The sequence below is a fragment of the Globicephala melas genome, chromosome 5 (genome assembly GCF_963455315.2).
Source record: "Globicephala melas chromosome 5, mGloMel1.2, whole genome shotgun sequence".
NCBI classification, from domain to species: domain Eukaryota; kingdom Metazoa; phylum Chordata; class Mammalia; order Artiodactyla; family Delphinidae; genus Globicephala; species Globicephala melas.
In genome coordinates, this window is record NC_083318.1 from 138,181,774 (window position 1) to 138,207,352 (window position 25,579).

The window sequence follows — 25,579 nt, forward strand, 5'->3', positions numbered from 1 at the left end:
TAACTAAAACACGTTTTGATCTTGGAATCGTGTAAGAAAGGGAATTGTGAAGTGAAAATCTCAACTTTGTCCGTGTTTCGTATATACGTGTTTCTAAAGTCTGACCAAGAGAGAATGGGGATTTTAGTTTTTAAAATAGGTACTTGACTTTTGATCTCAGAAAGGGAAAAAGAGTTTCTTCCCTGAATATGATGCTCTATGGATGAAATCTTACAGTTGCTTGAAGGTTTCTTTTAGAGATCTCAGAGATACAGTGAAGTAATTCCAAATGTGAATTTAGTATAACTCAATTCCATAGAAACAGCTTTGATGGCGTGGCAGTAGATAGCTGGCGTCTTTGCATATAATGTGAGGGATTTTGGTTGATTCTTCTAAAGGCCAGAGATCTTCAGGGAGCAGCAGTATGCCAGGAGTCTACCCACATGCCATCCTTTCTATCTGCTGAACTTCCTTTGTCAATGTGTTTGCAGCTGCAACATGGGCCTTTCCTGTCAACACATGTTTATTAAGTGTCTGTTTTGGGTGAGGTGTTATGTTATTTTGGTGGGGGGATACCTTAGGAAAAAAACAAACAATGAAAACAAAGCAAAACAAAAGCGTAAGCAAAATCCATGATCTTTTGGAGTTTGTTAATGAAATTACACACAGATACTTTAAAAATTGAATAATCAAGTAAGTAAATGATTATATGCGTGAGACAGCACTCACTGTGAAAGGTAAGCAGTTTTTACTTTTAGTATAGCTTCATTTTTCTATAGTTTTTAACCCTAATTGAAGGAAAACATACACTGAAGAATTCATCACACAGATGTTCAGGGTGAAAGATTTCCTTATTTAGACACAAAACACCTGGATTGAAGGTTAATGCTGTCATTTGTCATTTATTTATTTTTATTTTTTGACTTAAATTTTATTTTATTTTGGGGTCCATAGTAAACTACACTGTCCATTTCCCTGAGTGAAAAATTAAGAGAATTAAGAGCTAAACTTTTAAAACCAGTTCAAGCACTATCTCTTTTTTCTTTTTAACATCTTTATTGGAGTATAATTGCTTTACAATGGTGTTAGTTTCTGCTGTATAACAAAGTGAATCAGCTATACGTATACATATATCCCTATATCTCCTCCCTCTTGCGTCTCCCTCCCACCCTCCCTATCCCACCCCCCTAGGTGGTCACAAAGCACCGAGCTGACCTCCCTGTGCTATGCGGCTGCTTCCCACTAGCTATCTATTTTACATTTGGTAGTGTATATATGTCCATGCCACTCTCTCACTTCGTCCCAGCTTACCCTTCCCCCTCCCCGTGTCCTCAAGTCCGTTCTCTAGTAAGTCTGCATCTTTATTCCCATCTTGTCCCTAGGTTCTTCATGACCATCTTTTTTTTCTTTTTTAGATTCCATATATACGTGTTAGCATACGGTATTTGTTTTTCTCTTTCTGACTTACTTCGCTCTGTATGACAGATTCTAGCTCCATCCCCCTCACTACAAATAACTCAGTTTCGTTTCTTTTTATGGCTGAGTAATATTCCATTGTATATATGTGCCACATCTTCTTTATCCATTCATCGGTACCTTTTAAATGATCTTTTATCTTCTCCCAATTGATAAGGAATTTATCATTTGTTAAGGAGTACCAAACTCTGGAAGCTGTTTATAGTTAGAGGTAGAATTAATGTCAAACTTATTGGTCCAAGCACTGGAATGGAGCCAGAATCCAGCAAATCAGCAGTAATTGGTAAAAATGTCTCCCGATTCCTTGGTAGTATTAGAAAGGCCTCACAAATAACTCGTTAGAAAGTGGTTAAACAGAGAAGGTTATTAGGATTGTGACTTTTGCTGTTTTGTTGTTTTAACTTACCTTGAAATAACGTACTGTGAAAGCAATAGATATTACCAAGTTTATGAAAACAAAAAGTGCTACTCGGTGTGCTGAGTTGACTAAAGATGCTAAGAGGAAAACATACACTTAAGAATTCATCACACAGATGTTCAGGGTGAAAGATTTCCTGATTTAAACACAAAAGACCTGGATTGAAGGTTAATGCTGTCATTTGTCATTAGGGTAACCGTGTGCCCAGGTTGTCTGGGGACCGTCCTGGTGTATATCTGTGGTCCTGACACAGTTAATAATACTGCCCTCTTTCAGGGTTAAAAATATGTTGGTTTGGACAACAAATTATATGGCCAACTTACTGTGACGACCAACTCTATTTTTACAGTAATAAAGTTTGCATAATACATTTGGTCTTTCAGGCTGTTGAGGTAGCTGGAAGAAACCTGTGTATAAGAAAACATTTTGTAATCTGAACCTGATTTATAAGAACTAGAAAGAGGTGTATAAATGTTAGTGTATTCATTTGGGCAGAAAGACTACAGTGGCTTGTATACAGAGAGTGGTTTTATTTCAGTCAGTCATTCTCGAACAAATTTGGTATTACTCTTGTTTAAGGGGTTGTATAATGCCCTAGTTTCCCAGAATATGTTATGTTGAAATCGAGGCACAACCAGACAACGAAGAATATTGAAACCTAGATTTTACTTGTGAAGAGGAGAAGGTGTAGATTCAAGGTCCCTTTATCAGTAGGAAGGAGAAACTTAATTCTGCCTCAATCTGAGAAGCCATGAACTAAGCATCGTGTGGACCACAGAACCTTGGCAAGCAAGAGTCAGCTCACCCTTTGGAACTTTTAAAAATACAGTTTCTGGGACAAGATACTAGGGGATAGTTACTACTACTTCACAGGGTTGTTAAAAATATTAAAGAGATAATGGGTACGGAAACATCGGGTCCGTAACCTGCAATTTTGAGTAGCTGCTTGGTAAATACTAGTTGAGTAAACGCGCAGGATCTGGGAAGAATGGAGCGTCAAGGGAATATATCCTACAAAATAATGCTCTTTCTTTAATTTTTTTCTATGCCAGCCAAGACCTCTCCCTTCCGGATTGTTACGAATGACCATGAATACGAGTTCATTGACTGACTCAGATAACACTTTTTACAAACTTTGTGCGTCTTCTCAATCATTCAAACTATTTTGACTTCCAAAATCTGAAACTGCAGATTCTGAACCCCCTAGATTAGGATTTGAGGTCATCAAAAGACTCAATTTTACTATCTCCATCTACTGGCAGGGAGGAACTATCCCCAAGCATCTGGACTGGCATAGAAAAGAGGAGAGAGAACATTTGAAAGGTAAGCGGAACATATATTTTATTTACTCTCCATTTTAAACGTTTCTTATACACGCTTGACATCATCTCACGTGATTAAGGTTTACACAATGAACCCTGCTAAAGCAGAGAATTTCTTTAGGTGGGATCACATTCTTACCTGATTCTTCGACGTGAGCAAGTGTAGACTTGACTGTTTTCCTTTCATAGTGGGAGTCCTCACATCCTTGTGCTTCTAAACGTCTGGCCAGTTGTGCCGGTGCTTCAGGGCTGTTTTCATATTCCTAATAATCTGCAGACTGCAGCATGCTTACTGAAACATCTCTGTTCTCAGTTGTGTATTCTCTGATGTGTTCAAGGTAACGTCCCCTGGCATATTGCTTTGGCTGTTATGGTGTAGAGAGACTAGCAGCATGTTTCTCAAAGTGTAATTGATTATTCTGGTGTTTCTTAGAGTTCTTTTTCATCCTTCATTGATAATTAACTTTCTTTGGCAGAACTTACTGAATAAAAGGTTCTTGTTCATTCCTGAGTAAAAATCTTAATACATATTTTTATATCAGGGGCTTTTTCTTGGTTTGTTGCTTCCCCATCGTAAATCTTTTGTTCCGGATGACTTTTAACAGGATTACAACATTGCAGTCAAATTTGAAAGTATGATGGCTGCCATAAAATAAATATTTTGACGGTTTGTGTGGCTCTGCAGGAATAGATCTCTGTACATTTAAATCATGTGTTTTAAGTGATTAGTGTAGTTGTTCTTCAGGCTTCTGTTATGAATATCTTTCTTTAAAAAGCCTGATCTCTACTGGAAAATAAGAGTGATAGATAGCCACATGTCAAGGTAATTAGTATTACTACAGTTGCTGTAATTAAATTAAGTACAATTTGTACTTTTTCTCCCGCCAGTTTTCTCCTGCTTCCCCTCACTCCCTGGGCATGTGTTTCCGTAACTTTGTTCCATTTCTTTGGACAATTGTTTGATTTCTTTCAGAAGAGGGATGGATGGATTTATAGGAAACATGGGTGGAGAGTTTTCAGCATCAAAATCAGGGTTCATGGGCAAGAATTTTCAAGGAAATGCTCTGTTGAGACAGGTCTGTTCCCTTGCTGGGAGGTCACGAATGCAGCTGGTCCATCTGCTGGCTGGAGATTACAGTCACGTAAACAGTGCAAATACCACGCAGAAGGATTCTTAATCTTCTTGTGGCATCTGACACCGTCCAGTCTGACAGACGTATCCTCAGAATCTTCCCTGAGATCAGAAGCTAGGGGAGTAGGTATTTTTGAATAACGTTGAAGGAACCAGTGATAAGGAGTGTCCGAGAGTCATCCCTCCTCACAAACGAAACTTCCAGTGGACTCTGTAAAGTTCAGTTCAGTTCCTGCTTTGAAGTCGTGTTCAAAATTCAAAATATGTCTCTCCGTGACTCTGTTCCATCCTGTGTCTCAGCTCCTCTTTTTAGACGGCTCGTCTCTGGATCTTTGGTTTGATTTTAAAACTATTGTCATAGAACTAGCTGTTGCGGAAGAACTCTGCTAACGGTTATATTCAGGCCAATTATTCGACATCTTCAGTTTGTGCTTATTTTCTCCCTTATAATAGCCCAACTAGATGATAAAATAACATACGCTGAGATGAAATAGCTTGGCATGATTTGGTATCTCCTGGTCATTATTAAAAAATGCCCTTGCTTTGAGAAATAAAATTTAAGTAATCTATTCCCCCACCAAAATTATGTGTTTTATTGATATTATTCATTTGCGACTTCCACTTCTTTTAAAAGTCTCACAGTTGTGTTTTATACACATTCTAACATCACTTTACGGTTGAGGACAGTTGTTGGTTTTGGAGGGTGGGGTAGGGAGGTGATGTTTTCTAGCAGGGCAGAATGGTTAGAATATTCATGAGCATAGGTCTGCTTGACCGTGGCCTGTGAAGGGCAATCACGTCCAGTGTAGCTGCTCTTCTCTTATTCCTGCTATCTTGATGTGGAATTACCACTGAAACCAAAGATCCTGCTGCAGATGTAACTTGTAAACCTCAAATGTTGCTTACGGAAAGAGATGCAAACCCAAACGCTCTCCATGATTGAGAGTGTTTAATTAACAACATTTAAAACATAAGATGGGAGGACACGATTTGCATAGAAGTGACCAAATTTATTATTTTTCCTATCTTTGGATGTTACTCATAAGAAACTCATAGGCTCATTACCTATAAATTATATGCATTCATCTTTAATGATAAATATAGCTAGAAGCAGCAAAGTCTCATTCTTCAACACTGATGATGGTTGAATATATTAAGGCTGAAACAGGTTCCTATTTTATTGTTTCTTAGAAATCATTTATTTTGCCTAATTCAGAGTTTAACATAAGAGAGAATTTTAAACATACTTTAAAAATTCACTTAAGTCATATACGAATGGCCTTATTTAACGAGTAAGTTTGTACTGATTACTGTTTCATGATTATTTTCCTTGATGCATTTTTTTGTTTGTTTGTTTTTGTTTTTGTGGTACGCGGGCCCCTCACTGTTGTGGCCTCTCCCATTGCGGGGCACAGGCTCCGGACGCGCAGGCTCAGCAGCCATGGCTCACGGGCCCAGCCGCTCCGCGGCATGTGGGATCTTCCCAGACTGGGGCACGAACCCGTGTCCCCTGCATCGGCAGGCGGACTCTTAACCACTGCGCCACCAGGGAAGCCCTCCTTGATGCATTTTAAACATCTTCCCATCAAAACGTCACTACTGTACTAGACATTGTGTGTTCACAAAGAAATAGGTCACTGCTTTCCACATTTGAAATTGCTGGTAAATTCCATCTGAATGGTGTAAATTATACGTCCAGTGCAGATACAATACACGGACAGATCCTGAGTCTCCAAATGGACTAGGTTCTTTATTGGACATAGCTTTTCTTAAATAAGCGTATTTGTTTTCTTAGAGGTTAAGTAATATGAATTTGTGCTTAATCATGTGTCATAATATTTCACGTAAATACGTTTCGCTGCTTAAAATATTTCAGAGCTCCTGGTATTTAATGTAAACTTTCTACACTGAATAATAGTTTTAATTCAACAGGAGAGCCAATTAAATATTGAAAAAATGAAATCAATAGTGAATCTTTAAAGTGAACGTTTCTTTTATTCATTTGTCTCTGTTCTATATTCTGGTTTTAGCCGCCTTGTGGTATGTAAAATAGTGCACCATTTCATGCAGAATAAAAACTAATAGCATTGCTCCAACATGTTTCTGTGTAATGGTGTGTGTAATGTGTGTGTATACAATTACATTCGTTACTAATTGGTGTGCAGTAAAGGCTTTAAGGAGATTCTGTGTTTATATACTTGGCGATTTATCCTGCAGCATAAGAGGTAAGAAGATTATTGCCAGTATGTCTCCCATAATTGAGCCTTCACTGAAAATGTTATGTCATACCCCATTGTATAAAACCCAAATAGGTTATTTTTACCGCTACCTTAAGGCTAAAATACCATGCTGTCAAATCATTACCATTTCTATATCTCGTGCCTCAATAGCAGAAGAACTTTATAGATCTTACTTGCCGTGTCCTTTGTAACGTTAATCCAGATATTTTCAAGCATGAACAGGGAACACCAGTAATAATCATGCCAGGATAATGGGCCTGAACCACGGCCCATTTTGATTTTGGTCGCATGCGTAAAAATCTTAACTGTAACTCGAATAATAGTAAAAGTGATTTGTTTAGTCATGTACCCGAGAAGCCCAGAGATGGGCTGAATTTACTGCGTGGTTTGAGCTGGGATCTGGTTCCACTTTGCTGTACTGCTGTGTGTCTATCTACTTCTGTGCATTGACTTTTCCATCAGACTGGATTCTGATGTGACAGCTTATTGGCTACAGCAGCTCTGGACCTTACTTCTGTGCCCAACACGGTCTAATCCCCAACTGTTGAGGGGAAAAAAAAAAAAGCCATTGGATTCACTCTGGCCCCTTAGAGCCATCCATGCAATGAGGGAAATGGACTCATGTTGATTTTCCAGGCATATTTCTGGGTAGAGTCAACCAGGGCTGCTTCACAGCACTGGTGGGCAGGGGGAGGGATGCTATGCAGATGCTCGTGTATAAACTTTTCCTCATTGCTTTTGGAAGATTTGCTATGAACTTCTGAACATGGGCGCTCGTTTCTTACCGTTGCTCATATAGGTAGGTAGGAGGCCTATGGCTGAATTCTTTTACTTCTTTTTAGATACAAAAGAATTCAAACCTCTTTTTAAAGATAGTGCCAAGTCAAAGAAATGGCATAATTTCTACAAAGTTATCCTCTTTCCTCCTTCTGCAATCAGCCTGTAGAAGGGAATCAGAAATTTGCATCACTGCCGAAAAATTACTGCTTCTTGCGTCATCAGTTTGATCTTTGTGAAACTGGATTCCGTATACATATTGACCAATTTTGCATTATCTTCCATAGCAATCTTCTATTTACTAACATCAGAAAAACTGGATACCTGATAATAAATTTTCTTTCTCGCTGTGTTTGAATTAGGTCGAATATGATGGACAAAGTTTCTCCTTCACATACATACTGATTTGTAATTATCAAGGTGGTTAGTTTATACGAGCATCGTTTCATATGAACTTTAAAACAGTCTCTGATTATCTCTAGTTCATAAAAAAAAAAACCTTGATATCAAGTGTCTTGCCTAAAATAACAGATTTTTAAAAATTAATTCATTACTCTATTTTTGGCTGCATTGGGTCTTCGGTGTGGCTCGCGGGCTCTAGAGCGTAGGCTCAGTAGTTGTGGTGCACAGGCTTAGTTGCTCTGCGGCATGTGGTATCTTCCCAGACCAGGGCTCGAACCCGCGTCCCCTGCATTGGCAGGCAGATTCTTAACCACTGTGCCACGAGGGAAGTCACAAAATAACAGATTTTTATTGTCAACTGATTCACAGTTCAGAGTTAAGATAAAATAATGACAATAATTGTGGCATTCTCAGTGTGGTAAAATTATAAAACACGTTTTATTTTAAAATGAGTTAGTATGTTAAGAAAATGGCAAATCTCAGTAATGAGTAATCTGTCACCTTCAGCTGAAACATATATGTAGGTTATAATAGATGAAGTAATAGATGGAGTAAATATGAATTAAGGGACTTTAATTGGGGAGGAATGTACATTGTAAAAGCTTCTTATTCTCATATGTATTGTCTCTGGAAACTTATGAATGAAGGATGGAATGTTGAAACTGTTTTATTGCCAAGTTCCAAGATATCAGGTTTCTTTATACTAACAATATGTACTATGTGGTACCATGTGCCAGGCATAGAGCTAGATACTGGTTACAGACTTCAAAATCAGTTTTGCCTAGAAGATTTTCTACCTCACTAGAAGTTCAGAGTGTGGCAGAAAAGACAGAAACGTCAGCCTACGCGTGATGATTAAAGTATGCCGTCCTATGCCAAGGGAGAGGGGGTGGGAGAGGGATGGATTGGGAGTTTGGGATTAGCAGATGAAAATTATTATATAGGAAGGATAAACAACAGGGTCCTACTGTATAGCACAGGGAACTATATCCAATCTCCTGGAGTTAAACCATAATGGAAAAGAATATAAGAAAGAATGTATATATCTGTATAACTGAATCACTTTGCTGCACAGCAGAAATTAACACAACGTTGCAAATCAACTATACTTCAATAAAATACATTTTTAAAAATGCAGCCCTAAAGGAATGCACAAAGGGAATTAAGGATTACATTCCATAAAAGGTGACATCTGAAGTGGGTTTTGATAATTGAATATGTATTTACTAGAATACCTAGTCTAGGAATGATACTAAATTACAGTCCTAGAAGTTGTCACATTAAGAGGACAAGGCTTTGTCTTGTTCTGATGTCCCAAGCCCTTGGTACAGTGCACGAAACATAATAGGTTCTCAATATATGATTTTTGACTGTTCATTCCCTTGAGGCATAAAATGCTTATCTCCTGGAATAAATTCAAGAACTTCAATTGGGCATATTTTAAATAATTGCATTTGTTTTTATGGCTTACGTAATATAGCAATCTTTTATTTTTCCTTAGTGAACCTTTTTTTTGCAATTTGTAAACAGTTTGAGGTGGACGACACTAACTTTTTTTGATTGTCTGTTTTATTTTGCTGTTGTTTTAAAGTATGGGAAACAGTAGATGGAGCCAATAAGAAAACAAAAATTTGAGCCTCAGTTTTTTGTGTTATTGTATTAAGTATTATTGTACTTCTGTACAACAGTCAGAATTTAAAATAGTAAGCATGAAAACAAGGTACTTCTATATAGTTTGGAATTTATGGAGAGAGATTTGCTTGCGCTGTGGCGTTCAAGTATACGTTCTCTCTACAGAATCAAGTAAGATTAGGTGAGATTACTCTGGATTTTCTAGGCAAAAAGTGCCAATTTATGGAACCAGTGAAACTAGCAACAAATACATATATATGTGTTTGTATGTGTGCATGTATATATATGTTAAACGATTTTAACTAACTTTTGTTAAAAGTGAAATTTGCTCATTAAGAGTTAATGAGATTGAAAATGGAAATAGCCGTATAAAAAACTAGCAAGATTGAGATAAAGAAGGATTATCACAGGCAAAAAAAAAAACATAGTGAGCAGACCAAAGCACAAGTGAGACCAGTGCGCGTGTGTATGCATCAAGGAAGGATCTGGAAATAGGTGCACCTGACTATTACAGAAATACCTTTTCTAACGCAATTTGAAGATAACATATATTTGGAAGTAAACGCATCAAAAATCTCACAAGACACCTGTGAAATCTACCAGTTTATGGGGACACATCCCTACGCCCTCCCTATGTGAACAGGAACCAGGATTCTTCAGAACTTAAAGCTAAACCAAAACTGGAGGCCTTTCTTTTTACCTCATTCTTAATCCTCCAGGTCTTTTCTGCTATTGCCAACTTAAAGCATTAGCATGGAGAAGGACGGATGGTTTCTCTTTCTTTAGGAAGTATATCTTGTCCACAGACTTTTTTTTTTTAATGTTTATCTATGTATTTATTTTGGTGCTCCGGGTCTTGGTTGTGGCATGCATGTAGGATCTGGTTCCCTGACCAGGGATGGAACCTAGGCCCCCTGCATTGGGAGCGTGGAGTCTTGCCCACTGGTCCACCAGGGAACTCCCTACAGAACTTCTTTTTTGATGTTATCTTTTTAAATAATACAGATTTTCAAGCATTAAATTTTTTTTTTTTTTTTTGCTTTTCATGATTCTCTTACTCCTTCCCTCTTTCGTTCTTAATAAATATACTTTTTTTTTTTTTTTTTGCGGTACGCGGGCCTCTCACTGCTGTGGCCTCTCCCGTTGCGGAGCACAGCCTCCGGACGTGCAGGCCCAGTGGCCATGGCTCACGGGCCCAGCCGCTCTGCGACATGTGGGATCTTCCCGGACCGGGGCACGAACCCGTGTCCCCTGCATCGGCAGGCGGACTCCCAACAACTGCGCCACCAGGGAAGCCCAATAAATATACTTTTAAAGGGGCTAACAGTCTGAAATGCATGGCAAATATTATGAAATTGCTTTGGTTTTACTGTTAACTTATTGAGTACATACAGATGTGTAATGATTCTTCATAACTGAATTGTATGTGAACATATTTAGTCAACAATTTTAGAGTCTTCACATTATTAATCTCCCTTCTTTTCCTTTTCTATTGTTAGTTTTCAATACTCTGACCTCAAGGAGGGTTGGGTAGGATAATATGAAATGGTGTTAATTTTAATTTTTAAAATTTAGTGTTTATGTATATATTTTCACTCTTCATGCTGTCTTATCTGGATGAACAAGACTTATCTGGAAGAGCAAGACTTATTCCTGTTGAGGATGCATTGCAAGGAGTATGTTGTAAACACGTTAATGATTGCTGACAAACATTTGTTTCATTTCTTTGGTACTTCCGTTGAGTGTACTGTCCATTGTTTAGGAAAAGCAAACGTTCAATAAAGTAGTCACAAAATAGGTACTTGTCTCATCCCTAAAACCCTAGTAGAGTTCTGTGTTTGGAAAGACGGTTTTTTAAGCAGCTGAGCTACGAATGCAAAGTCTTATTTTGGTAGCTCCTACTCTTTGTTGCTTCTTTTTTTTCCTTTTCGATTATAGGCCTTGTTGTTTGAGATTTACATGTAACGTTGACAGTCATGTGCAAATCATATGTATTTGGTGGCAAACCTCACTGCGTTCTGAGATGATTTTGGGGCAGCAGCAATTTAACTTAAAAGGAAATTTACAATTCTTTTACCACAAATAAGGCCTAGATTTGCAACCTTTAAATTATGCTTAATTATAGTTTAATGGAATTGTGGACTATAAAGGAAAAAATAAAGATGTAAACACAATCTAAGTATATACGTTTTAGCCATGTGCTTTTTTGACTGAAGATATAAAAATAGAACTCAGATCTTTTAGTAGCCGTGTAGTTTACGCATATGAAAGCATAAACACTGTTACATTTGTAAACAGTGCTGTGGCTGATATAAGGCACTCTTGTTTTTTTTTTCTTTTTTGAGACAGAATGGGGCAAATAATATATTTTAATAAATTTGATTGGAAAAAATTAATTCATTAAAAGAAAAATTAGCTGCCAGAATGAGAAGGACTCTTGATATAAGCTACTGCTGTAAAACACCTCTGACATATGCAGGCTATTGTATTAAAAGTTAGATAGTGGGGAAATAATCTCATTTTTTAAAGAAATCTTTGAAAACAGACAATGTATTAACTTAATTTTAATAGTAGATTATAATCATTTTCTTTAAAAACTTGTCAGTATAGAGGAGAATTCATCTAACTTGATAGATCCTTCTGTGTCCTTATGAGATCTACTGGTGCTAAATTATGTGCACAGGAGAGGTATTGATTATTTGATATATGTTAATATAACCTATGGCCATATCGAACATTAGCCCCCAATGAGAGGGAACGTGCTTTTGCACAAGTGATAATTATAAATAATAATTATTTAATTTAAACATCCTATGGCGCTTAAGGCATATTTACTAATATGATGATATTCCCCATTATATGCACTGTATATATTCAAAGGAAATTATGTTTGTCTTTATCTTGTCTTAGGCAGTATAAAATCATACTTAACAGACTCATTGTTGAAACAGCTGAGTTTAAGAGAATGAAAAAGCTGCTTTAAAAGTATTTGGGGTGTTTTAACAATAAAACAGGTATTCTTTAACCCGAATCATATTCTCACTAATAAATAACCCTTGACATTGTCTTTTGAATTCAAGAAGTATCTTAGAGCATATTCTTAAGTTGCATTTTATCAGTGTGAAGTATGTATTTTGAGTCACATAAATACTACATGAAAAGTTGCTACAATTACTCTAAGTGCCGTTGAAGAACGAAGGGCAAAAAGACATACTTGCAAATCAAATAGCTTTGCGCACAGCAGAAGGTATATTAATTGTCTACTTTTAGGTAAGAAACCCCCCGAACCCGCAGTTTTATACACCTTGTTTGCTCTCAGCTCTGGAGCTCAGAAATCCAGGCCTGGGAGACTGGGCTTTTGCTCCAAGTTTTTACAAGACTAAAATCAAGGTATGAGCAAGATTCGATTCCTTTCTGGAGGCTGGTGAAGAGTCTGCCTCCGATTCATCGAGGTCTCTTGAGGTTTCAGGATGAAGCCCCCTCTTTCTCGGTACCTCTCAGCCGCCCACATCCTGGGCACACAACCTGCTCCCTTTCCAAGGCCACCACACAGAATTTTCCCCATTGAGTGTCTTTCACACTTGGAATTTCTAAGATCAGGAAGGGCCAGCGTCTGTTAAGGGCTCACCCTATTAGGTTAGGCTTCTCCTATAATCTAACTTTGGGTTAACTCAGAGTTAACTGACCTGATCCTGGGAGTAATACCCCATCCTTGTCACAGCTTCCACCCACTCAAGGCAGAGGCTCCTGACGCATGAGGGACATCGGGGGTCGCCTCAGAGTCTGCCTTCCAGAGCGGGAAGCAGGGTCATTGGTGTAAAATCATGGAGAGAGCACGTGGAGTTGAAATACTTAGCAGGCAAACTTGGCATGGAGGAGTCCATTGGTCAAAAAGGAATTAGGATTCACAGATCCGTACTACTGTCTATAAAACAAATAACCAACAGGGACCCACTGTAGAGCACAGGGAACTGTACTCAGTGTCTTGTAATGACCTATAATGGAAGAGAATCTGAAAAAAGTAGATACATATGTCTGTATCACTGAATCACTTTGCTGTACACCTGAAACTAACACAATACTGTAAATCAGGTATGTTTCAATTAAAAAAAGGGAAGTAGGGTATGGGAGTGAAAGAATTGAAGAGGAAAAGGCAGAAAACCATAATAGAAAGAAAAAATAAGAGAAGAAAAATGTAGTTTAGTATAAAATGTCAATGATTTAATAGTCCTTAGACAACTCTGTATTGCAGTTTGATGGGATGTACCTAAAAGGAGTCAATAAAATGAGAATTTTTTCATATTTCTGAAAGTAACTATGCATATATTGAGATTGGATGTTGGGAAATGGGCAAATAAAGGAAAAATGGTGCTTATAAAGTAATGCTATTCTTCTCTCTGTATGATACTGCAAATACAAAGTTCAGTCCTATGAAGCATATCTCTAAATCATGAAAACTAATGAGGTATTGGTACAGTATAATATTGTTGTCCTGATGTTATGAGTATATCAAAGTTGAACAAAAAACGTGTTGGGTGTTGTGCCATGCACATTACTTCATGTGTTCAAGGTGCAGTTTAAGACTTTTAAATTGTTTTAGAAATTGAATAAAAGAGTCTTTAAAAGGTTTGTGTTTTTGTTTTTGTTTTTGTTTTTTTTTACTGGAATTTAGCAAACAATGGATTGGATTTTCATGGCCTGAAAAAGTGTAACTGTCTTACTTCTTAGATTTTCTTCGTGTAGGTAAACAGCTGCTCCTTTTCCAAATACCAATTATTTGTTTCCTCTCATTATGAACTCTCAGTTGGGTGGATATAAGAACACTTTTGTCTCTACGCTGCTGTGTGTAAAATAGATAAACAACTGGGACCTACTGTATAGCACAGGAAACTATATTCAGTATCTTGTAGTGACCTATAATGGAAAAGAATCTGAAAAAAATATCTATATATAAATGAATCATGTTGCTGTACACCTGAAACACTGTAAGTCAACTATGCTTCAATAAAAAAAGAACACTTTTGTCTCAACAAATTGTTTCAATTTGCCCCTCCCCTCATGTCTCCCCCAACAATCTAAGCAAAAGAAAAAGATATTAATAACAATGTATGTTGGCGTTTCACCGTGTGAAAGATTGCCATGCCTAATAAACTTGGAAGCGATTTTATACTGTATTCTCCTCTTAGAAATTTAAAATTCATGTTAGCCTTTTAAAGTCACTGAGAAGTCCTGCAACATTTCTTATAATTTCATATCTTCATAGATCGCTGTTAGTTCCCTTACAACAAGAAATTGATACCATTGCTTTGACCTCATTTCGTTTTTCGAGGTCATTTAAGGGTTGAAATCATTTAGTAATTACAGTTCATGGGAAACTTTGGGCTTGTATTGGTTACCTTTTTTCAGAAATTATTTTGAAACCTGTCATTTTTGAAATGTCTGTTCTAAGTGTGTGTCTATGCTTATGTTTTTACTTTCAGGAGTACAAGATCCCCAGCATGAGAGAATTATTACTGTGTCTACTAATGGAAGTATTCACAGCCCGAGGTTTCCTCATACTTATCCAAGAAATATGGTCTTGGTATGGAGATTAGTAGCAGTAGAGGAAAATGTATGGATACAGCTCACATTTGATGAGAGATTTGGGCTTGAAGACCCAGAAGATGACATATGCAAGTAAGTGATCATACTTGAAATTCCAACAGTGTAACAACTGTTACAGTCTTTCAAGTTGCTTCATTTTGAGGCTGTGATTTTAAATGGCATCTTTTGTTCTCTTATGTTTTTCTGATGATCCAAGAAATTTACAACCTTATTTAAGCTCTGTTTCTATCTACATCTGATAGTAATTTGAGGTAATGTATGGTAAAAAAAAAATTACATATAGAGTAAAACAATTTATAAAATAAGGAATAGAGAATCAAAAGCCAAGTAAAGGAATGAAGTTTGTGCCAGAGTTACCACGAGTGCCAAAACTTTTACATTTGAGCTTCCTTATAGCCAAATCAATAAGATAAATAGTAAGCTATAAAAAGAAAGAGCAGTGTCCATGCATACGTTTTATCCATACTATCCAGTATCCATAGATACACAAATAGATACATACATACACCCAGAACTAAGAAATTTGAATATTTCATTACAAGGAAGAAGTCCAGTTCTGAAAGCAGAATTAAACATTTAGGCTAACATTATAGTTGGCCAGGTAGAAATTTATCATAATTCTCCTAGAAGCTTTCATGAACCAGAGTCAGCTGGAGTATTTCACCCACGCAAAAGACCACCTACCGTATGTCATACAAATATTAGTCTTTAAATCCTATGTGAATATACTTGTCAGGGTTGGGTGGTCTCAGGGAAGATTTTTCACTTCAATGGCATTTGTATATCATGAAAATATTTCACTTGAGCTTCTTTGTGGGGTTCTTTATTTTCCCTTTGATATACAAGTTAAAAGAGAATTTTCTCTTTATGGTATATTTCAGATAAATATTTCAATACAGATAAGATAAACTTTATACTTGCTGTCATCACAATTTGTATCTTTAACATTTATATATAGTTACATTTTTTCTTTCAAGTTCTTTTTTCTGTGCCTATGCGTTTCAGGTTATTTTTTCCCTTACATCTCTAATTTTAGGCTTTGAGAAGGATAAGTTATTCTAGCTATTTTTAGAGATGGTGTTATTCAACCCTTCATTTTATAGATAAGCAAACAAGCCAGAGAAGTAAAGTAGCTGCCCTAGATCTCATTCATGTTTTATAACTCAACACGTACTAAAATCCATTTTTCTAACCCTCGTAGAGATGTTTTCTCACCATGCCGTTCTACACCTCTTGCCTTCTTTTCATGTGGAGGATCACATAATGTTGTAAAAACTGCAGAGGGTTTAAGGTTTGGCCCTCCTTGCAAAGTAGCAAGTTAACCTACCACAGTTTCCTGGATGCTGATTGCAGACAGGAGGCTCCCGGGTCCGAGAAAAAGGATCCGTGACAGCAGTGGCAGTGACAGGAGTTCTGTTCCCACAGGTCAGTGCCGGGAGGGCCGCGTGACACCTGCACGCCTGGCTGGACGTGTGACGGGACAGGCAGCGTCCTGTGTGCGTGCGTGTGTGCACGCGTGTGTGTGTGATGCATGTGAGTGGTTAGATCGCAGAAGATAAACTGTCGTCCAGGACGCCTACCGCAGCATTTTGTGGCTCGACGTCACGCACCATAGGAGACTCGAGAAAAGTGACTCTTCCAATAGTTCTGAAATCCCTCTTTTTGTGCTTCCTTGATGTACCTTCCTATTATTCCTGCACATATAATCATTGTCTTAAGTTTCTCTGTTTTTCCTCGACCTCCCAATTTTCTCTGTAATTTTACCGGATGTACACATCTCCCTGTGAACTAGCCTGTAAAAATTGTTTTGCCTCTTTTGAAGTATATATCAGTGGGGTAATACTACGTGCTTGCTCCTGTGACCTGATGCGGTCTGATGTTTCTCCAGTTCACGTGGATGCAGAGAGCTCGGCTCCTTTGCTTTCTGTGACGGACCGTACTCCATTGTATAAATAGGCAACCTTTCTTGTCTTTTCCGCTTTGATGAATGTCTGGCTTATTTCCAACGCTCCTTGCCCAAAGTGCAAGAAAACTTTCTTCGAATCTATAGCTGAGAATGGTATTGCTGTCTTAAGAAATTAATATTTTAAACTTCATGAGGTAGAGTTAAATTATTCTTAAAAGTGACCAATTTACAGTTCTACCAACAATATACAAAATTTTGTTTTTCTGCATTCTCCCCAACCTTTTGATTTGGCATTCTTTTAATTCTGGGTATTACGGTAAGTGTAGAATTGTACCTTAATGTTAATTCCTATTTGTTTCTTCTTATTAGCAGTGAGCTTGAAAATTTTCATATTGTTGTTGGCTACTCAGATATCCTTTGCTGTGAACTGCCTGCTTATGTCTTTTGCCCAGTTTTTACTGGGATCTTTGGCTATTTAAACTTTGGTTTCCACATTTAAGTCCTTGATTCACCTGTAATTCATCTTATCGATGTGAGGTTCTTCACTAGGGTATCACATAGCGTCCTGACATCATTTATTCATTTATTTATTTAATTTTTATTTTTTATAGTACGTGGGCCTCTCACTGTTGTGGCCTCTCCCGTTGCGGAGCAGAGGCTCCGGGACGCGCAGGCTCAGCGGCCATGGCTTACGGGCCCAGCCGCTCCGCGGCATGTGGGATCTTCCCGGACCGGGGCACGAACCCGCGTCCCCTGCATCGGCAGGCGAACTCTCAACCACTGCGCCACCAGGGAAACCCAGCAAAGGCATTTTTTTTTGTTTGCGGTCCGCGGGCCTCTCACTGTTGCGGCCTCTCCCGTTGCAGAGCACAGGCTCCGGACGCGCAGGCTCAGCGGCCATGGCTCACGGGCCCAGCCGCTCCGCGCCATGTGGGATCTTCCCGGACCGGGGCACGAACCCGTGTCGCCTGCATCGGCAGGCGGACTCTCAACCACTGCGCCACCAGGGAAGCCCCTGACATCATTTATTGAATAGTCACACTTTCTTCCAATGATGTGCAAAGCCAACTTACAGGTCAGATTTTTGTATCTGATCTGGCCTGTTTCTCGGTTCTCTGTTCTGTTCCTTGGGTTTACTGTGCCCCCCTGTGTACCAAATTGACCCTGGCTCAATTACTGTAGCGTTACAGAAGCTGTGTGGTAGGGAAGTCGCCTTGTTTTCCTCTCCTTTTCGAGCATCCTCACAATTTTACTTTTCAATATATGTTTTCAGAAATAGGTTACCAAGTTCCTTGAAAACTCCTGCTGTGATTTTTATTGAAATAGCCTTGCACGTATAGCTCATTCTGAGAAGAATTGACATCCTTATTGTAACGACCTTTCTGTCCTTGAGAACTTTATGCTTCTCCGATTATTTGGGTCTTCTTTATTGTCTGTACAGTTTTAAACTATTCTTTATAAAGATGTGATGCATCATTATTTAGATTTCTTTCTATGGTCTCTTACTAAAATCGCTTTTTGAAAATTACATTTCTAATTGTACATTGCTGGCATATAGAAAGGCAATCAATTTTTAGTATCAATCTTGTATCTAGCATTTCTAATTGTACATTGCTGGTATATAGAAAGGCAGTCAATTTTTTAGTAGCGATCTTGTATCTAGCATTTCTAATTGTATATTGCTGGTATATAGAAAGGCAGTCAATTTTTTAGTAGCGATCTTGTATCTAGCATTTCTAATTGTATATTGCTGGTATATAGAAAGGCAGTCAATTTTTTAGTAGCGATCTTGTATCTAGCATTTCTAATTGTATATTGCTGGTATATAGAAAGGCAATCAGTTTTTTAGTAGCGATCTTGTATCTAGCATTTCTAATTGTATACTGCTGGTATATAGAAAGGCAATCAGTTTTTTAGTAGCGATCTTGTATCTAGCATTTCTAATTGTACACTGCTGGTATATAGAAAGGCAGTCAGTTTTTTAGTAGCGATCTTGTATCTAGCATTTCTAATTGTATATTGCTGGTATATAGAAAGGCAATCAGTTTTTTAGTAGCGATCTTGTATCTAGCTTTTCTAATTGTATAGTTTTTTAGTAGCGATCTTGTATGTAGCAAACTCGCTAAGCTCTTTATTTTAATAATTCTTCTGGCAATTATTTTGGATTTGTGCAAAAAAAGATATGGTTCATGAGAAAGATGTCTTTCTTCCAGTCAGTTCTTTTTACTCTTTTCTATTTCTTATTAAGTTGTTGATTGCATGAGGAGGTGTCTCTGACTTCCTGATTTTAGAGTTTGCTTCTTTAAAAAAATATAAAGTTTAAACTTTGGAATAACTTTAGATTTACAGAATGTTGCAAAGATGGTATAGTTTCCATATTCCCAGGTTCCCCCATGTTATGTCTTCCATCAGCACCGCATATCTGCGTAACTAAGACGCCAGCATTCATACAATGCCACTCACTGAGCTACACGCTTTACACAGATGTCAGCAGTGCGGTCACTCCGTGTGCTTCTTCTGGTACAGAATCCTTTCCAGGATGAGCCTTGCATTCAGTCCTCAAGCCTCCTTAGTCTCCTCCGACCTGTGAGCTTCTCTTTTTGGTCTTTCATGGCCTTGAGAGTCTTGAAGAGTAGTGGTCAGGTAATTCGTAGAAGAGGCCTCAGTTTAGGTTCTTCACATGTTTCCTGGTGATCACACTGAGGTTATTGGTTTGGGGGAAGGGTTCCAAATAGGTGAGCTGCTCTTCTCCTCACATGGTGGCAGAGGGTACGTACTACCAGCCGCACTCATCACTGACGGTGTTAGCAATAATCACTCAGGTCAGGTGGGCTTCTCCTCTGGTGAGGAAATACATTTCCCTTTCATATGCTATTATTTGGAGGTACGTGACTAAGTCCAGTCCACATTCTAGGAGACGGTGATTAAGTTACACCTCCTAGAGGGGGGAATATATACATACATTATTGGGAATTCTTCCGTAAAGAAAATTTGTGCCTCTTCCTTTTCTTCCCTCTTTCCTTCCTTCCTTTATTTCTTCAATCATCTGTATCAGTATAGACTCACGGAGATTTATTTTATGCCCTGTGTTATAACGCAGTGCTATTGTTGTTTCCTTTGTTGTTGAAATCGTTTCATCTTTGGCCACTGGAAGTAAAAGATTTGTTAACACATCGATATTGAATATGATGATTGATGAAGATTTTCTTATATTATTTGAAGCACTTTGTTTTGTTTTGTTTTACTTTTCTAAGGGGCCTCTTTTCCCTTTGGGAGACATTTTTTTATTCATTTAATTTAGCTTTTAAAAGTAAGTTACAGAGATAATGACACTTTATACCTCACCATGTATCACCTAAGAGCTAGGATATTTCCTCTGTCTTTTGAAAACCAGTATCACCTGCAAGAAATGTAACATTAACATAAACTATTACCTGATATATAGTTGATTTTCCAATGTTTCTCACGATCCCAATATGTTATCACTTCATTATTTGCTTTTTTTCTTATTATGCTTTGATTCGGTAATCAGTCATTGATCGAAGTTGGTTATTGTAACTCTTTTCTTGCCTTTTCTTCGCTTTCACGACACTGATATTTGTGAGCTATCCAGCCCGTTTGTTCAGTGGAATGTCTCTCAATTTCATTTCTGAGTGCGTCTTCATAATTAAGTCCTGCTGAAAGATTCTGGCCAGAATGTTCTCTAGGCGATGGGTACCTCGGACTGCTCATTTTTTAATTTATTTGAAGATCAATTTATTTATTAATAAAATTTATTTATTTATATATTTATTTATGGCTGCATTGGGCCTTCGCCGCTGCATGTAGGTGCTTCCCAGCTGCAGCGAGCGGGGGGCCACTCCCCACCTCAGCATGAGGGCCCCTCACCGCAGTGGCCTCTCCCGCCACAGGCCCAGCATCTGTGGCCCACGGACTCTATACCACAGGCTCAGCAGTTGTGGCACATGGGCTCAGCAGTTGTGGCTCGCGGGCTCTAGAGAGCATGCTCAGTAGTTGTGGCGCACGGGCTTAGCTGCTCCGTGGCATGTGGGATCTTCCTGGACCAGGGCTCATACCTGTGTCCCCTGCATTGGCAGGCGGATGCTTAACCACTGTGCCACCAGGGAAGCCCCCTGCTCATTTACTGCATTTCCACGACACGGACTTGCTTTCTCAATCCAGTGTTCAACGCATCTTGCCAATTTTGATAATGTGGTATTTTTATTTTTGTCCATTTGGGGATTTTTATAACATCGATTGTTTTCTTCTTTTAAGCCGCACGGGTCATATAGAAGCATATTGTTCATTTTCTACGTTAAATGCATAAGGTTTTTTAAATGCATTTTTTATTATAGATTTCTAAATTAATTGTATTTTGGATAAAGAATATGGCCCGTTTGGGCTTCCCTGGTGGCGCAGTGGTTGAGAGCCCACCTGCCGATGCAGGGGACGCGGGTTCGTGCCCTGGTCCGGGAAGATCCCATGTGCCGCGGAGCAGCTGGGCCCGTGAGCCATGGCCGCTGAGCCTGCGCGTCCAGAGCCTGTGCTCCGCAACAGGAGAGGCCACAGCAGTAAGAGGCCCAAAAAGAATGTGGCCCGTTTGTCTGTGATTGTTCAAAATTTCATACTTGGCTTCACTTGCTTCAAGATTTTTAAGTTTCCAAATGTGCTCTCCTTCCGTTATGGGTTCAGCACTGCATGTATGTACATCATGGCAAGTTTTGTAGCCGTGCTGGTCACGACATCAGGGTCTTCCCTGATTTTGTTTTCTTCCTGATGTAACAATTCCTGAGAGGTATGTGTCAAATACTCCTAATAGAGAATACATGTATGTATCAGTTTCATCTTGTAGGACTGTCCACTTTTGTTTTTATATGTGTCTAAATTGTGCCGGTTGGTGCAGGCAGGCTCAGAGACCTGATCTTGTTTAATCTTTATCATGTTTTGTTTTGACTTCAAAATATATTGTGCCTAATACTGATATAGATGTGCCAGGAATTGGGCTGGTTATTTGCCTGGCATTCTTTCCATTTTTTTACTTTGAGCTTTCCTGTGTCCTTAGGGGTGTGTGTGTGTGTGTGTGTGTGTGTGTGTGTGTGTGTGTGTGTGTGTGTGTGTGTGTTATCCCTTGTGAGAGGAACATGAGTAAGATTAAAAAGAAGAGTTCAGTTAAAAATCTTCATGTTACACTTAGGAACTTAATTTAGCACATTGGTTCTGATTATACCTTTTTTAGATTCGGTGCTGCTGTTACTTTTTTTTAATTAATTAATTTATTTTTGGCTGCATTGGGTCTTCATTGCTGCGCGCGGGCTTTCTCCAGTTGCGGCGAGCGGGGGCTACTCTTCATTGCGGTGCGCAGGCTTCTCATTGCTGTGGCTTCTCTTGTTGTGGAGCACGGGCTCTAGGCGCACGGGCTTCAGTTGTTGTGGCACGTGGGCTCAGTAGTTGTAGCACATGGGCTCTAGAGCACAGGCTCAGTAGTTGTGGCTTGCGGGCTCTAGAGCGCAGGCTCAGTAGTTGTGGCTCACGGGCTTAGTTGCTCCGCGGCATGTGGGCTCTTCCCGGACCAGGGCTCGAACCCGTGTCCCCTGCATCGGCAGGCGGATTCTCAACCACTGCGCCACCAGGGAAGCCTGCTACTGTTTCTTTTGTACATTCCATTTCTACTCATTTTTCTGTTTCTTTCTTTCCTTTTTTGCATTCATCCAGTTTGTCTTCTCATCCTAGTTTTCTTTTCTGCTAATTCAGAAAGTGTACATCAAGTTCTGTGTTTAAATGGCTCCCTTAGAAATGCATACGGGACTCCACATAGAAAGCTCATTCACGTTTACCCGCCTTCCCCAAATAGACAATTACCTGAGAACCTTTGAACTGCCCTGGAATGCTGAATCCCAGCTCTCCGCTCGCCAAGCTGATAAGACAGAGCTGAGTTGATTGCTCACCATGGTGACAGGGACGGCCACCGTGGCAGCTCGAGCAGCGTCTGGGGAGGAAAGGCAAAACCAGACTCCGCTGAGGGTTTGAAGTTTGGTTTAAAATGGATCTTCAGTCTGAGACTGGACTAAGGGTTGTGTAAGAATTAGGACATAATAGTTCGGAACTCGTGGAAACAAGGCAGGGATTTTCAGGCATGGGTTCCGCAGTGCTAGATAGTAAACTGCTGATGCTTTGTTGAAGGAGTTAATGGTTCTTTGGAGGAAGTTCCTGTAATTAACAGTAAAGGCATTTGCCTGGGAAAATAATGAAGACAATAAAATAGTCATGTTCTGGTACTATAACCACATAACCGGGTGGTTTCATCCTTCTTGTCCGAGCCGGCTTGGTTCTCACCACAGTTACTCTCATTCCTGATAGGTGTGGGATTCTGAGGATTTTAGTTTTGTGTTCTTTACCTTCACAAGTAAAACATGTGTCGTTACTGTTTTGTATGGTCGGTGTTTCTTTAGCCATCCCTACGGGCTTACTTTTGACGCTAACGATTTCTTCTTGCACTTCAGAATTTTGGGGGTAGCATCATTTTACTTCTTTCAATATAGTCTTTAAGGCCTCTTAAGTGAAAGCCCGTGGATAGTAAATACTCAGGTCTTATTTATTTGAACATTTCTCTAGTTCACCTTCATTCTTGGAAGTTGTTCAGACGGGATATAGGATTTTCTGTTGTGTGTTTATGTTTTTCTCAATTCTGTGAAGACGCCATCCACTGTCTACGGCTGTTGAGAAGTTAGTCGTCCGGTTAATTGCTGACGTATCCCTGTAGCCTCCCATAGAGGGGTACCTTTTACGAGTGATGTGTGTGGGCCGCAGGGTAGAGAGGGAAGGATGGAGCTAGGATGCAGCCCCACGCAGCTCCTGGACCACCTGTGGCCCATTAACCGTCCACCCCCACCCCTCCCTTGCACGTAGAGGCTCAGCAGATGCCCGCAGGGCCCAGAGCATAGTCACCTCACTGGAATATTGGTTCCTTTTCTTGTCTGTCCTCCAGAGAATTCTCCTATTTTCCTGACAGTTCAGTATTGCATGAAAAACAAAGGTTTTCTTTTACTCATCTATTCAGCATTTTTGTTGTAACGCACCAAGAGGAGTGTCTCTGCCTCACTTTGTCCACCGTGTGGCTGGAAGCGACACTGTTTCAAGCAAAACCACGTTTCTCCTAACAAGACTTAGTGTTCTCAAGTTCAAGTTTAAAGTTGATTTTTAAAAATGGCCAGATGGACTCTTTTCCATGACAAGGCTGGAGAACTTAAATACAGATGTGTCCCGATAAAATGCATCTTCGGAATTTAAGCTGCCCCAGTGTCAATATTTTCTCAATTCTGAAACGTAGAAGAGTCTAGAAAATGTGATTCACTGTTTTAGCGGCATCTTCAAAAGAGGGCAGACTCGAGTGAGATGTTTGACTTTTACCCCCGTGGCCTTGCTGGCTTCTCAAATCATCTTTTATAAAGAAACAGACAGAGGGAGTTGTGTTTTTATGCTGTGAGGTTGACATTATTACAAAGAGCAAAACAAGTCAGAGGCAAGTTTGGTTTTGTTGCTTTTCCAGCCTGAGAAGATGTGCAGGCAATGTGGTGGAGGGTATTGGTGTGGGACAGGAATGGAAGGATGGGGTGTGTGTGTGTGTACACACATTGGTGTAAAAAGGGCCGAAACATGTCTCGTTTTTCAATGTTCTGTGTGCACATGTGGCTCTTATGTGTGTGACATATGGTGTCCTTAAGAGGGCACTTTTTAGTGGAAAAGCCACTTTTTTGTTTGTTTGTTTGCTCCTCTCTGACATAAATAAATTTACTTATTATATATTATATTTTACAAAGAGAAAGACCGTAAATGACAGTGTGTGGAAAAGAATGGGCTGTTCATTGGTGCTTCTGTGTAACTGAATCACTTTGCTGTACAGCAGAAATTAACACAACATTGTAAATCAACTCTACTTCAATTAAAAAAAATAAAATAGTGCCTCTTTTCCACCAAAACAGCTGAGTTTCTTTTGGAGGAAATGTTGTCTTTGGTCCAGCGTGGAAAACGTTGAATGATAGAAATGCTAAATCTGCTAGGCGAAAGAAACACAGTTTTTAATACTTGGAATTGACGATGATCAAAACTGTTAGTTTTTCTTCCAAATGAAGAAAATCTTTTGGACATTGTCCTCCCTTCCTGCTGTTTATCATAGAATTAATGTGGCCTTGGTTTTCGCTCGTGTATTTACTGTAAGTCCAGTGAGCACTTGCTGAGCCCCATGGGGGTGCGGGGAGACAGTGGTGAGGGGGAGTCGTCTCTACCCTCAAGTAAGTCATAGTCTGGTCAGAAGCAGACAAGTAAACAGACAATTAAAATAGAAAGGCCACAGGTCCCAGAAGACGGTAAGTAGAGAGTACAGTTACGACTGTAACTGATTGTGTTTAGATTGCTTTGTTGACCATTTTCTAATTCAGACTGTAACTGCGTATCTTACCAGCAACAGCCTATAAATAATTGTTATTAATTCATTGTGGAGAAATGGGGGGCACAAATTAACCCTCCCACGCAGACCTCAGAAGCTCAAATACTCATTTTCTGTGTTTCCCTCTAGTAGATGTAACTTTTAAGCCTAGGATAGATTTCTTATATCAAGTTTACAACGACAGTGCAAAGCTCTAGGAGACACAATTTTAAGGAAAAAGTTATTTTGTGGAAAGGAATAAAGATATT

At 39.1% G+C, this 25,579-nt stretch overlaps 1 protein-coding gene across 3 annotated transcripts in view; it reads left to right on the forward strand.

The window, feature by feature from the left end:
• The window catches only part of PDGFC (platelet derived growth factor C), a 217,851-nt gene that overhangs the window by 111,861 nt on the left and 80,411 nt on the right, over positions 1-25,579 (forward strand). For 2 of the 3 annotated variants that reach the window (XM_030865766.3, XM_060299889.2), the window contains exon 2: positions 14,859-15,054. In XM_030865766.3, the coding sequence (XP_030721626.1) occupies positions 14,859-15,054 (196 nt within the window). Of the gene's footprint in view, positions 1-3,135; positions 3,197-14,858; positions 15,055-25,579 lie in introns of all 3 variants that reach the window. The other variant, XM_060299890.2, reaches the window with a different exon arrangement.